Below are 15,249 nucleotides of genomic sequence, written 5' to 3'. Positions count from 1 at the left end.
AAGTACAAACTACTTTTTCTTATTTTAACTTTTAAGATTTACTTTTAATAAAAATACAAACTACCTTTTTTTTATTTTAACTTTTAAAATTATAAATTTAAGAATAAACATTAGTATGCATGAAATAAATAATGATTAATTGCATAAGTAATCATAAATGTTAGATAACATATAAAGACCCCATCGTATTCGTATTGATCGGAATTAATCTCGACCCATGGTACCGTGTTGTCAAATGACGTGTTGCGTACATAAAGTACCGTGTTGTCAAATGACGTGTTGCGTACAATCATGAGGTCTTATTAACATAAATATAAATGTTAGTGAAGTTAATAAGAGTTAGATTACAGAAAATATAATTCAGGTGGTATAACCGACCATATATAACTTAAATAACATAAATATAAATGTTAGTGAAGTTAATAAGAGTTAGATTACAGAAAATATAATTCAGGTGGTATAACCGACCATATATAACTTAAATAACATAAATATAAATGTTAGTGAATATAACTGTAAATGTTAGTATACATAAATAAATGTTAGATAACATAAATGTAAATGTTAGTATACATAAATAAATGTTAGATAACATAAATGTAAATTAGGCGACAGTGTCGACCATATATCATTTAGGTGGTATAACCGACCATATATTAGTTAGGTGGCAGAGCCAACCATATTTAGTATAAATGTTGAGATAATCGTGCTGATAACGTGTTATAATTCAGTAGGCTTATAACTACCTTTAGTGGTTCTTGACTGTAGAAGGTATATAGAGATAGAGATACTGTAAAACGGAGAAAACAAAGGTTGAACAAAAGGTATGAGTAATTGGTTTTTTATTTATAGAAAAATGTACAATGAGAGTTTGGTGGCATTTGGAATCTAGAGAGAGAGAGTGTAACGACCCGTCAAAATCGCTATTGACGCGGCACGTTAATCATTGATTCTACAGTGAGGTTTTGACCTCTATATGATACGTTTTGATAAAATATTGCATTCATTAAAATAAGTAACTTTCTAAACATAGAAAGTTATAAACATGTGGGCGAGTGCTTAGGTATAAGCAAAACCCCGAAATACATAAGTCTTTAATTTACAGGTTGACATCACAGTCCAATTATTTATTACACAACGCAGTTTTATTTTGAATGCAATAAACTTTGTACAAAGCATGAGAGACTCCATGCAGGCAACAAGCACATCACAGCGGAAGCATTCTAAGGACCTGAGAATAAAACATGCTAAAAAGTCAACACGAATGTTGGTGAGTTATAGGTTTAATTGCTCGAGTCATAAACATATATAAAGATAGACCACAAGATTTCATCAGAAGTTTATCAATAGATTCTACGTAACAGAGCACCTTGGTAACTAAACTTAACGCTATAGTGATAATTACCCCATTCGTTTTAATACACGCAAACCAACGTGTCTTAAACTCAAATAACATACGTCCGTTAAAAGGCTAGCGCTCTAGCTCGGACGGGGATGTCAAGCCCTATGGATCCATATACAATTATTCGCGTCTACCAGTCCATATCCTATGTACTGGCAGCTACTAGTTACCAAAGCTAAGGGATTTCCGGTTTAACTCAGTGTAGAATTTAGTATGTACTTGTGTCTTATTGCGTTTAAAATAAATTGCATGTATTCTCAGCTCAAAAATATTTAAAGTATTTAAAAAGGGAGACTATAACTCACGATTCAATATTGAGACTCAATATTGTAGGCAAATTGCGTAGACGTAATGATGGTAGACGAATGTATGGTTGGTCTTGGATTCAAGAACAATACCCCGAACAATACCCAATATTTCCTTATTTTAAAACGGTTTGAAACCCGAATTAAAAATACCCTTGATTATACTTTATTATTATTAAACTTAAAATTAAAATTATAATTAAAATTATAAATATAAATTTTAAGTACAGAATAAGAATGAAAAAAAATGTCGAGCAAAACTGACCTTTTATAGTACTTTTCGATTTACTGTAGCTCATGCGATCGCATGAGTTTTCAGTGTTTTTGCCATGCGATCGCATGGCCGCCTTTTCTGTTTTTGTTTGCTAGTTCGGCGACATCAAATAGTGTTTACTGTAGCAAATAGTGTACTGTAGCAAATAGTGTTTACTGTAGCAATTAGTGTTTCACTGTAGCAAATAGTGTTTCACTGTAGCAAATCAATGTAGCAAACTCGTTTTCACTGTAGCACTGTAGCAAAATACGGTTCCACTGTAGCAAATAGTGTTTTACTGTAGCAAATAGTGTTTTACTGTAGCAAAGTAATTTTTACTGTAGCAAATAGGGTTTTACTGTAGGAAAGTCGTTTTTTACTTGTACATATATATATACATACACATAATTGTTCATGAATCGTCGAGAGTAATCAAAGGTAATTGTATATATGAAACAGTTCTAAAATTTTGAGACTCAATCTAACAGACTTTGTTTAGCGTGTTAAAATAATAAATCGTATAGAGAATTGGTTTAAATAAGTCAAAAATTTTCGGGTCATCACAGTACCTCCCCCTTAAAGAAAATTTCGTCCCGAAATTTTGAGTAGTACCTGTTTCATGAGCGATATCAGTGAACAAATGTGGATACTTTTGCTTCATCTGATCTTCACGTTCCCAAGTAAACTCGGGTCCTCGTCTTGCGTTCCAACGAACCCTAACTATCGGTATTTTGCTTTGTTTTAATTGTTTGACCTCACGGTCCATGATTTCAACAGGTTCTTCGATAAAATGGAGTTTATCATTGATTCGTATTTTGTCAAGAGGAATTACGACATCCTCTTCAGCTAAACATTTCTTCAAATTTGACACGTGAAATGTGTTGTGAACACTACTAAGTTCTTGCGGTAGCTTTAATCGATAAGCAACTGTTCCAATTCTTTCGGTGATTTCAAAGGGTCCTACGTACCTAGGACTTAGCTTTCCTCGTTTACCGAATCGTACAACGCCTTTCCAGGGTGACACTTTCAACATGACTTTGTCGCCCACTTGAAATTCTAGCGGTTTTCTTCTTACATCAGCATAACTCTTTTGGCGACTCATGGCCGTTTTCAATCGCTGTTGTATTTGAATGATCTTTTCGGTGGTTTCGTGAATAATTTCTGGTACAGTAAGTTGTCTTTCTCCTACTTCACTCCAACATATAGGAGATCTGCACTTTCTACCGTAAAGTGCTTCAAATGGCGCTGCGTTGATGCTCGTATGATAGCTGTTATTGTATGAAAATTCTGCCAACGGTAAGTGTCGATCCCAACTGGTTCCAAAGTCAATCACGCATGCCCGTAACATGTCTTCCAATGTTTGTATTGTTCTTTCACTTTGACCATCTGTCTGTGGGTGATAAGCGGTGCTCATATCTAATCGAGTTCCCAATGCTTTTTGTAATGACTGCCAGAAACGTGATGTGAATCGGGTGTCGCGATCAGATATGATAGAGATGGGTACACCATGCCTGGAAACTACTTCCTTCAAATATAGGCGTGCTAATTTCTCCATACTGTCTGTCTCCTTTATTGGTAGAAAGTGAGCTGATTTAGTTAGACGATCAACTATCACCCAAATAGTATCATGACTACTTGCAGTCCTTGGCAATTTCGTAATGAAATCCATAGTTATTCTTTCCCATTTCCACTGCGGAATTTCTGGTTGTTGCAGTAATCCTGACGGCTTTTGGTGCTCAGCTTTGACCTTTGCACACGTCAAACATTTGCTTACATAAGTAGCAATTTCTGTCTTCATATTAGGCCACCAATAAAACTTCTTGAGATCGTGGTACATTTTCCCATTTCCTGGGTGAATTGAGTACCTCGTTTTGTGTGCTTCATCTAGTACTAGTTGCCTTAGGTTACCATGTCTTGGTACCCATATCCTACCAGCAAAATACAGGGTTCCATCGGCTTTTACTTCAAGTTGTTTTTCTAACCCTTTGCTCATTTCACCTTTTTCGTTTTCTTCTTTTAAAGCTTCTAACTGTGCTGCTTGAATTTGCTTTGTGAGATCAGTACGAATTGTAATATTCAAAGCTCGGACCCTAAGAGGTTTTACTCTTTCTTTTCGACTTAGGGCATCAGCTACAACATTAGCCTTTCCGGGGTGGTAACGGATATCACAATCGTAATCGTTTAACAACTCTACCCAGCGACGTTGCCTCATATTGAGTTGTTTTTGATCAAAAATATGCTGAATACTCTTATGGTCGGTGTACACTGTACACTTGGTGCCATATAGATAGTGTCTCCATATTTTGAGTGCAAAAACTACTGCTCCAAGTTCCAAATCATGCGTCGTATAGTTCTTTTCATGAATTTTTAGTTGTCGTGAGGCGTATGCGATGACTTTTGTGCGTTGCATTAATACACATCCTAAACCTTGGCGTGAAGCATCACAATAGATCACGAAATCATCATTTCCTTCCGGTAATGACAAAATGGGTGCAGACGTTAACTTCTTCTTTAATAACTGGAATGAGGATTCCTGTTCTGTGGACCAATCATACTTCTTTCCCTTTTGAGTCAATGCAGTTAAGGGTTTGGCGATTCTCGAGAAATCTTGAATGAATCTTCGGTAGTAACCAGCAAGACCTAAGAATTGGCGGATTTGTGTTGGAGTCTTCGGTGTTTCCCATTTACTAATGGCTTCGATCTTGGCAGGGTCAACTTTAATTCCATGTTTACTGACAACATGTCCCAAAAATTGTACTTCTTGTAACCAGAAATCACACTTCGAAAATTTTGCGTACAATTATTCTTTCTTGAGTATCTCTAGTACCAGTCTTAAGTGTTGCTCATGTTCTTCCTTGTTCTTCGAGTAAATCAATATGTCGTCGATAAAAACAATGACAAATTTGTCTAAATACGGTCTACAGATGCGATTCATTAGATCCATGAATACTGCTGGAGCATTAGTTAATCCAAAAGGCATGACTAGAAACTCATAGTGACCGTAACGGGTTCTGAACGCGGTTTTAGGAACATCTTCTCCCTTCACTCTCAGCTGATGATATCCGGAGCGTAGATCAATCTTGGAATAAACACTTGATCCATGCAATTGATCAAACAAATCATCAATCCTCGGTAATGGGTACCGATTCTTGATCGTTAATTTGTTTAATTCTCGGTAATCTATGCACATTCTCATAGATCCATCCTTCTTCTTGACGAACAGAATAGGAGCACCCCAAGGTGAAAAACTAGGACGAATAAATCCACGGTCCGATAATTCTTGCAACTGGTCTTGTAATTCTTGCATTTCTGAAGGTGCAAGTCTATATGGAGATCGGGCTACAGGTGCAGCTCCTGGTATGAGATCAATCTGGAATTCTACACATCTGTGTGGAGGTAGCCCCGGTAATTCTTCTGGAAATACTCCGGGATATTCTCTTACAACCGGCATGTCATTAATGCTTCTTTCTTCAGTATCGATCTTCTTTACATGTGCCAGAATAGCATAACAACCTTTTCTTATAAGTTTCTGGGCCTTCATACAGCTGATAAAGTTCAGCTTTGAGTTGCTCTTCTCCCCATAAATCATTAATGACGTTTCATCCTTACGAGGGATGCGGATTGCTTTCTCAGCGCAAACAACTTCCGCTCTTGTTTTGGACATCCAGTCCATGCCAACGATTACGTCAAAACTTCCTAATTCTACGGGTATCAAATCGATTTTGAAGGTTTCACCAGCGAGATTCATTTCGCAACCATGGCAAATTTTATCGGCTTTTATCAGTTTACCATTAGCTAATTCAATAGTATATTTATCGTCTAGAGGTAATGATGCACATTTTAGTTTAAAACTAAAGTCTTTACACATATAACTTCTATCAGCACCCGTATCAAACATAATAGAAGCTAGTTGATTATTAACGGTAAACGTACCCGTGACAAGATTAGGATCCTCACGTGCTTTACTGGCACTAACATTAAATGCCCTCCCACGTGCGGGTTCTTTGTTCTTCTCCTTATCAGGGCATTGATTTATAAAGTGACCAGACTTCCCGCATCCAAAACATTTCTTGACATCGGTCAGTTTTGTCTTTACTTCAGAAACGGTGGCATAACAATCTTTCGCCACATGTCCTTTCTGGTTGCACTTATCACAGACCACTTGACAATAACCTGCATGATGTGTGTAACATCTTTTGCAGAACGGATGAGGTCCCTTATAGTTTGGACTTGCAGTTGCCCCATCTTGTTTACCTTTAAAAGTTTCTTGTTTCTTCAGGTGAGTACTTTTGCCCTTATAGTCTTCCCATTTCCTCTTTCCTTCAGTTGTCTTGACTTCGGTAATTGGTGCCTTAATCGAACTCTCTGTGATCTGGTCCATGAGTTGGTGTGCCATTGTCATGGCTTCCTGCATCGTATTCGGTTTGGACGATGTAACATTTCCTTTGATATTGATCGATAAACCGTCAATATACATTTCTATTTTTCGTTTCTCGTTTGGCACCAATTCGGGACACAACAAGGCTAGTTCCATGAAACGCTTTTCATAGTTATTGAGATTCGCGCCGATAACCTTCAGATTACGTAACTCAAATTCCATTTTTCTGATCTCGTTTCGAGGACAGTACTCCTCGATTAGCATCTTTTTCAGTTCTTCCCAAGAGATATCATATGCCGTATCTATTCTTTCTGCTTTAGCATAATTGTTCCACCAAGTAAGTGCACCATCTTGCAACGTGCACGAAGCATACTTTGACTTGTCTCCGTTCGCACAATTACTGATTTTGAAAACGGACTCCATCTTTTCAAACCATCGGGTTAGACCGACTGGTCCCTCGGTTCCACTAAACATCTGTGGTTTGCATCCTTGAAAAGTTTTGTATGAGCATCCGTTTCATGAGTTTGTGTTTACGGCTGCTGCTTTGGCTGCTGCTTCGGCTGTTGCTTTTGCTGCTTCGGTTGCAGCAATTCTTTCATTCACACGTTTCTCGACTAGTTGCTCAAACTCAGCATCCGACATTTGAGACATGTTTCTTCAATAAACACAACAGATATAATTTAATCATATAGAATATTATAGGTAAAATGAGTTGTCAATAGTTAATCGTAGCATATTAATAATATGAACCGATTATTATAAAAGCCTTTTCTTCTTATTAGCATTTTATAATTATTTCTAGGGTATTACATACCCGTTAAGTTCATACATAATAGCTAGTACAAGGAATTAACTACTAAAATCCTAATAATATTCTACTATAAAAATTATAGCGAGTTACTACATTATTATGTAATAATAATAATAAGAAGTAGTAATAATACAAATAATCATTCCATGCATTTATTATTAATAAACCAAAATAATACAATACCATACAATACTGATATTTTACATATGCTTATTTTACATAACAAGATAGAGTAGCACACATAAGCAATAAAATAGTGCATGGAAGATTTATGGTTGCGAGGTCATTTATTCAGAACTATCAGAAACTTCTTCCCATTTGGTTCTCTCTGCCAATTTTTTGTGTGCACATGGTCCGACAGACATTCTGGCAGTGTATTTTATTTTTTGTTGGGGTTTTGAGGTACCCGTTGCCTCAGTAGGTTTAATACAATAAGGGTGGTTACGGATCGAATGGTCCTGTTCTTTTTTAATAATTAAGGACATTTTATTATTGTGGTTGTTTTTATTATCTATAGCAAGTTGGAATTTCTCCTTAGTGACCTCTTTTATTTCATTAGCGAAATCCTCCTCCTTACTGATCTCGTCTGATGACGAACTGTCTGAGTCATGTGTAGGAGAATATGATGACGAACTGCAAGAATATGTACCGGTGGTCATGAACCGAAATCTGCCAGGCGTAATCGGCACAACCCGCCCGTCGGCGGTATATCTGGACCAATGTCCATATTTGTTTAGAAATGGACGATCCTCTTTTACTCCAGGGATCATGGGTCCATGCCAACGATACTGTGGCTCCGGAAAACTAAAGCTGGGTGGAGCTGGAACCTCCTCTGGGTTTACCGGGAGTTGAGATTCCCCGGCTAACACAATTTCTTCTTTAATAGGTATTGGAACGCCCTTTTCAGTTGTGGATAGAATAGATTCAGTGTCCGATTCCGAGTCGTACAAAATGATAGGATTAGAGGAAGTCATCTATCACATAATTGAAACAACAATTACGTTAGCATATAAATATATCACATATAATGTTTTTGACCAAATAATAAGCAAAAATCAGTAAAAACAGATATGGTCATAGTCCAGACTCACTAATGCATCCTAACAATTACCAGTTAAACACACTAATGTAATTTCTGGTTCCCTATGACCTCAAGCTCTGATACCAACTGTAACGACCCGTCAAAATCGCTATTGACGCGGCACGTTAATCATTGATTCCACAGTGAGGTTTTGACCTCTATATGATACGTTTTGATAAAATATTGCATTCATTAAAATAAGTAACTTTCTAAACATAGAAAGTTATAAACATGTGGGCGAGTGCTTAGGTATAAGCAAAACCCCGAAATACATAAGTCTTTAATTTACAGGTTGACATCACAGTCCAATTATTTATTACACAACGCAGTTTTATTTTGAATGCAATAAACTTTGTACAAAGCATGAGAGACTCCATGCAGGCAACAAGCACATCACAGCGGAAGCATTCTAAGGACCTGAGAATAAAACATGCTAAAAAGTCAACACGAATGTTGGTGAGTTATAGGTTTAATTGCTCGAGTCATAAACATATATAAAGATAGACCACAAGATTTCATCAGAAGTTTATCAATAGATTCTACGTAACAGAGCACCTTGGTAACTAAACTTAACGTTATAGTGATAATTACCCCATTCGTTTTAATACACGCAAACCAACGTGTCTTAAACTCAAATAACATACGTCCGTTAAAAGGCTAGCGCTCTAGCTCGGACGGGGATGTCAAGCCCTATGGATCCATATACAATTATTCGCGTCTACCAGTCCATATCCTATGTACTGGCAGCTACTAGTTACCAAAGCTAAGGGATTTCCGGTTTAACTCAGTGTAGAATTTAGTATGTACTTGTGTCTTATTGCGTTTAAAATAAATTGCATGTATTCTCAGCTCAAAAATATTTAAAGTATTTAAAAAGGGAGACTATAACTCACGATTCAATATTGAGACTCAATATTGTAGGCAAATTGCGTAGACGTAATGATGGTAGACGAATGTATGGTTGGTCTTGGATTCAAGAACAATACCCCGAACAATACCCAATATTTCCTTATTTTAAAACGGTTTGAAACCCGAATTAAAAATACCCTCGATTATACTTTATTATTATTAAACTTAAAATTAAAATTATAATTAAAATTATAAATATAAATTTTAAGTACAGAATAAGAATGAAAAAAAATGTCGAGCAAAACTGACCTTTTATAGTATTTTTCGATTTACTGTAGCTCATGCGATCGCATGAGTTTTCAGTGTTTTTGCCATGCGATCGCATGGCCGCCTTTTCTGTTTTTGTTTGCTAGTTCGTCGACATCAAATAGTGTTTACTGTAGCAAATAGTGTACTGTAGCAAATAGTGTTTACTGTAGCAAATAGCTGTAGCAAACTCGTTTTCACTGTAGCACTGTAGCAAAATACGGTTTCACTGTAGCAAATAGTGTTTTACTGTAGCAAATAGTGTTTTACTGTAGCAAAGTAATTTTTACTGTAGCAAATAGGGTTTTACTGTAGGAAAGTCGTTTTTTACTTGTACATATATATATACATACATATAATTGTTCATGAATCGTCGAGAGTAATCAAAGGTAATTGTATATATGAAACAGTTCTAAAATTTTGAGACTCAATCTAACAGACTTTGTTTAGCGTGTTAAAATAATAAATCGTATAGAGAATTGGTTTAAATAAGTCAAAAATTTTCGGGTCATCACAGAGAGTGTTTTTGTTAACCAAAAAATACATACAATAAACTCTAACTCAACACACCTATTTATACTCAAAAAAATATACTATGCAATATCTATAATAATAATAAAATTATCATTCAATTATTACTTTTATAACAGATATCATTTATTTATATTATATAAATATAATTTTCATATTTATCTGATGATTAATTCTTTTGTTCTATTATGTTTTTGGTTGATTCAGTTGGTTCCTTCATGTTTCTTACTTCGTTTGAAATTTATTTGATGAATTGGAAACATGTCTTTTCCATTAATTTCAGGATCTTATCAAAATTATCTACTTGGACAGAAATTTTGAGGATCATGACACGATACCCATGATATGAAATATGAATTGTATACAATAACTGGTGAAACATTCATACTGAAACCTACGTAAATATGATTTGAGTAAAAAAATTATTTTCATTATAACAAAATCTTTGATATGCAATGTATGATACATACAACTTGAAACCAATGAATTAAAGCCCACCTGATTTGATAGGATTCGGTTCGGGACAACTAGGCGCCTTTCTGTCTAATCACCGGTGTGTTTGTTAATCCGATCCCTTTTCACTATCCATTGTTTCTTATCTGCACTACTTTTTTCGCTGCCGGTTAGAGCAATGGAAGATGAATTTAAAGGGATCGGAATAACAAACACGACACTGCTTACTGTAGATGGGTGCCTAATTGTTGTGCCGAATAGGATTTTATATATTCAGGTGGGCGTTTTTCATTGGTTTCAAATTGTATGTATTATACATATCAAATATTTTTCTATAATGAAAATCATTTTTCTATTCGACTCAGATTTATGTGGGCTTCGTTGTGAATGTTTCACAGGTTATTGTGTACAATTAATTATATTTCATATCATGGGTATCGTGCCATGGTTATCAAAATCCCTGTCTAGTTACATGATTTTGATAAGATCCTGAAATTTCAGACGAAATAAGAAAGATGATAGAATCTAAGTTTGCGGGAAATGGGAAACCGTATTGTGTTATATCTCGAGTGGAAAGATCACTCATTGAGTCAAGTAATGGATGCGGCTATATACAGGTTTAAACCTATTATTCTCATTACACTTTCTTATAGTTTTAAAGTATATACAGGTTTAAGTGGTGGGGTGGGGTGGGGGGGGGGGGGGGGTGGGTTGGTTGGGGGGGGGGGGGGGGGGGGGGGGGGGGGGGGGGCTTGCTTGGTTTAAATTGTGTAATGAGAATATATATATATGAACAAGGGACTCACTAATCACTTTGGGATAATTACTCATAAGAATCTCTATTCATCACCATCACTTCTCTAAAACCCTAACCAAGCACCCTCAAATACTATACATTGGGGGTAAACTATGAATGTGCCATTTTACAAATTACATGTACGTGTATTCTTTCCTTTCCAAAAGTTATTGCTATATTTTGAGAATATATATAAAATTGCAAATACATGGTTCTTCTTTATGGCTAAATTGAATGAACAGTTGAAGAAGTAAAACTTTATGTGAATTGAAATTAAGATCTTGCACAACCACATATAATCAGTTCACGTGCTGGACAGAGGTTGTTTTGGAGGCTTATTGGTATGTCTACAACTTAGGCTATCTTGACGTCTAGGAACAAAGCGATATTTGAGGATTCGTTTTCATGTTGGACGGAGGTGGTTTCGTCGATAAGCTCAAAGTATTCCAAAGGGCTGTGTCGGCCAAATTATGCTTTGCTCATCAATACAATAATGTGGAGTTCGCAGCCGTGGGTGCTTGTGTCTGACGCTTGATGTTTTTGGTTACAAGAATGGTATGGTCGATTTTGTTTTGGGTAGGTGTTGTGGTAGGGTTATTATTGGGCCAGTTTGTTTTTTGCATATGTGGGCTCTGTGGGCTTTTTGTTTGTAATTACTTGGAGGTTCATTTTTTTTTTTTTTTTTAGCGAAAAAGACAATATATTAAAATCAATCAGTAAAGCACTGATTACAGAGAGGTTATAGTACATGAATAAAAAGACATCTTGAAACATTACAACATTACAAATACAATTGAGTAAAGACTCAAACATCTTGAACTTTAAGCGTATTTGATCAAAATCTCCGGGTTTGTAAAGCATATGAAAAAACAGTTCACTTGCTACATATGGCACATAATACAACCTTTTCACGTTGCTGCATTTCTTGTTGGGCTTGTAAAACATATGGTTTGACTGTCAGGTCATTTTCGATATAGTAAATTTTATATAAATGATCCAAAATTTATGTTCATTATGAAATTAATTATAGATATGCGCAGGCATTTTGAACAATGTATAAATATGTATTTCCAGTTGGCGCTTATGCGATAATCGATTAGCTACATGCCTACATACCAAACTAGATTTGCAGTTATAATTTTCTACTCCGTAGTAAATTTTTATATGCCAAGTGTACAAATTAAGAGTGTTGATCATCAGCAATGATATGATCTTTATACAAATTCATCAAGCTCAGAACGAAAGTAAAAAATATCATCATCAAATACGAATAACTGAATAAGTAAACTATTACGTAAATGAATATCAAGTAAACTTAGAAGACACAAGTCACAACACTTAAAACTTTCTTATGCAAAGGTGGCAAAGAAAAGTTAAATTCAATTTCTGAAATTGACATTATACACCAATTCCTCTTGTTTCAGTTTGGGAATAATAATTAACTTCAACTCACCATAGAAATATCTGGTAAATCAAGACAGCAAATATACTTTTCAACAATTTCGATGATCAAGCCAGGACCCATCTTGCCTTCGATGAAGATAGTCCATGCCAACAGACACCTTCACGTCCTCCGGCCCCACTCGAATCAAAGGAATGATTAAGTAGAGGCCGTCGGTATCTTCGATGGGTTTACCACCTTCGCATTATAATTTTCTGGCAATTAACGAGTACGTGTCAAGCATTTCATCAACAGACACACAAAACATAAAACCACCCTTTGTTTAATCGAAATCAAGCATTTCATCAACAGTTCCTAAATTGACATTATACACCGATTCCTTTTTCTTCAGCTTGGGAATAATTAACTTCACTGTTCCATGGGGATCAACCTCAGCCTTGATATCCCTAGTTTTAAACCTCTTATCTGGTATATCTATATCTGGCAAATCAACCCAGCAAACATACTTTATATATATATCGGTATTGTTGCCTTCGATTAAGATAGTGCCGTGATCAACGGACACCTTCACCTTCTCCGGCCCCACTCCTTTCAAATGAATGAGATAGTAGAGACCGTCAGCATCTTCCTTTTTACTGCTTGGTTTAACCACCTTTACATTACGTGGAAGAAAAGACCTAATCCTCTTTGAGGTCCGGATTAGTCTTCGAAGAAATCGATCCAATAGATCTAAGTAATATTTTGTTACAAAATTAAGCATTATTAGTAAAAAGAAATTACTAAACTTTAATTGGAGATACTTAAAATTTATACGAGTACGTTACCTGCAGTTGAAGGGGGGTCCATATAATAATCATGGCGTTTTTGGGGCTCAAATGCATTAGTAAAATAAAGGCGAAAACTTGTTGTGTTTATAAACTGTGACGTCACAGATGATGATGGTGGACAGAACGGGATAGAAGATCTGCAGGTCACCGCATGTTTTAGAACACGCGAACAAGCAACGAGCTTTAACATGATTGCTGCAGCTTTAACAATTTCACACAGGATTCTCAACAAATTGGTGGATCATATCAAAGAGAAGGCAACGATTAAAGTTACACTGCCGTACCTGCGAACTAAATTAGGATGATTTTTGTCGTGTTGTACAAGGCACTACAATCGATCAACGCTAATTAAATGGGCTATTAATAATATACTAGTATCAGTTATGATTGGTTTTCAAATGAAATGGGCTTTTGGGGGTATAATGAAGTCCATATCACACATGGACCAACCGAAAGAGAACTGACTTTAAACCAAAAATAGAATCGTACATAGTGATTTATAATCAATCACATACATATAACATATTAAGTATGTATATGATATCTCAATCAAACAACGCACCAACATTGGGAATAGTTTGTTTGTTTGTTATTGTGGTAACGGTCGGCGTTCTCCAGACCAATATTGTTTGTTTGCTTCTTTTTTTTAAGCGCAATTGTTACTTAGGTTATCATTGATGGCGCGTTAGACATGCTTTGTTGTTCTAACCAATTGTGTTCTACCATGATGGTAGTATATGTTGTTTTTGCCACCTATTTCGCCAGGTTTGAATTTTCTTTTTTCTATCAATTGTAATTGTTAATCTTTGGATCCGTTATACTCTTATCACGAATTAACATGGGTGAAGCTCGGTTATAGATAGTTTATCTTGTTTGTTGCTATGTAGCTTTTAGCTAGGTGCGAGTCTCGTCCGGTTCCCCGTTTGTTGTATTTCATGTTGTTAATGTTTACTTTTTAAAAACGTCTCTGTTTCTATTTGAATTAAAGTATTTTTAGCAAAAAAAGGAAAAATTAATTAATACTAGTCAGAGTATAACTTATTGCATTATTGCTTACTTTCACCATAAAGTTGATGATACAAGTTTGAATCCATAAGCTCCTCCTTGGTCATGATCTAAGGCAACAGGAGGCAGGTGATCCTCACACATCATTTTTTGATCCATCTACACTTTTGTCTCATAAATTCACATCTATACTCCTAAATTAATCTAAGAACTTGAACTTATATTATTATTCTAAGTATAATTAAGAGTATAATAGTAAATTAAGTGTAGATGGATTTAAAAGTAGTGTGTGAGGATCATCTCCAAATGCAACATGTTAATGGTCAAATACTTGCTAAGATTGTTTACCAAAATAAAGAGTGACTGTATACAAACCGACATTGCTGCTTATCTTTTGTAATTTAATTTCTTTTGGCATTTTAGTGTTTAACTCGGCTGTCAACGAAAAATTTAATACAATAAGTTTTTACACTCGCTCCATCTGTTGTCGGGTTCAAGTTCCACTGTCCATATATTGTTTCGCTAAAGTAATTAAACAATTTCGCTGTGGACGTTTTTACTAGTATTAGCACTATATATATATATATATATATATATATATATATATATATATATATATATATATATATAAGGTCATAATTAAGTGGGAAACACTTTTTTGGGGGGGAAGTAAATTTTTTTCGTTTTTTTGAATTTTTTTTTTCAGGCAACAAGATCACATGAAAATATGAACATTTAAAAAAGACACTTTGTGATAAATGTTATTATTTATGCGGGATTAAAGAAATAATTGATAACATTCATCATGAGTAATGTTATTCCTAATAATATTTTTGGAACGTTGTTTTCT

The 15,249-nt window shown here is 35.4% G+C and overlaps 1 protein-coding gene and 1 long non-coding RNA gene across 3 annotated transcripts in view; one reads left to right on the top strand and one right to left on the bottom strand.

The window, feature by feature from the left end:
• The window catches only part of LOC139896204 (uncharacterized), a 41,732-nt gene extending 29,885 nt beyond the window's left edge, over positions 1-11,847 (top strand). The window contains exons 2-3 of one of the 2 annotated variants that reach the window (XR_011776162.1): positions 10,124-10,986; positions 11,485-11,847. This is a non-coding gene — a long non-coding RNA (uncharacterized lncRNA). Of the gene's footprint in view, positions 1-10,123; positions 10,987-11,468 lie in introns of both variants that reach the window. The other variant, XR_011776163.1, reaches the window with a different exon arrangement.
• Positions 11,848-12,889: 1,042 nt separating this feature from the next.
• On the bottom strand, positions 12,890-13,584 carry LOC139900031 (uncharacterized). Its single transcript, XM_071882843.1, has 2 exons — positions 13,392-13,584; positions 12,890-13,296 (listed from the first exon to the last, which is right to left on the bottom strand). Exons 1-2 carry the CDS (start codon positions 13,582-13,584, stop codon positions 12,890-12,892), a joined length of 600 nt encoding a protein of 199 aa, XP_071738944.1.
• Positions 13,585-15,249: the final 1,665 nt, after the last annotated feature.

This window comes from Rutidosis leptorrhynchoides, chromosome 3, assembly GCF_046630445.1.
Source record: "Rutidosis leptorrhynchoides isolate AG116_Rl617_1_P2 chromosome 3, CSIRO_AGI_Rlap_v1, whole genome shotgun sequence".
Classification (NCBI taxonomy): domain Eukaryota; kingdom Viridiplantae; phylum Streptophyta; class Magnoliopsida; order Asterales; family Asteraceae; genus Rutidosis; species Rutidosis leptorrhynchoides.
The sequence above is the reverse complement of the archived record's forward strand: the minus strand, read 5'-3'. Positions and strand labels throughout refer to the sequence as shown.

Bases quoted from the DNA above. Each gene is read 5' to 3' on its own strand.
- LOC139900031 (XM_071882843.1), bottom strand. From the start codon at position 13,584: ATGTTAAAGCTCGTTGCTTGTTCGCGTGTTCTAAAACATGCGGTGACC. The intron at 13,297-13,391 runs GTAACGTACTCG...AATATTACTTAG, and splicing joins GGACCCCCCTTCAACTGCAG to ATCTATTGGATCGATTTCTT.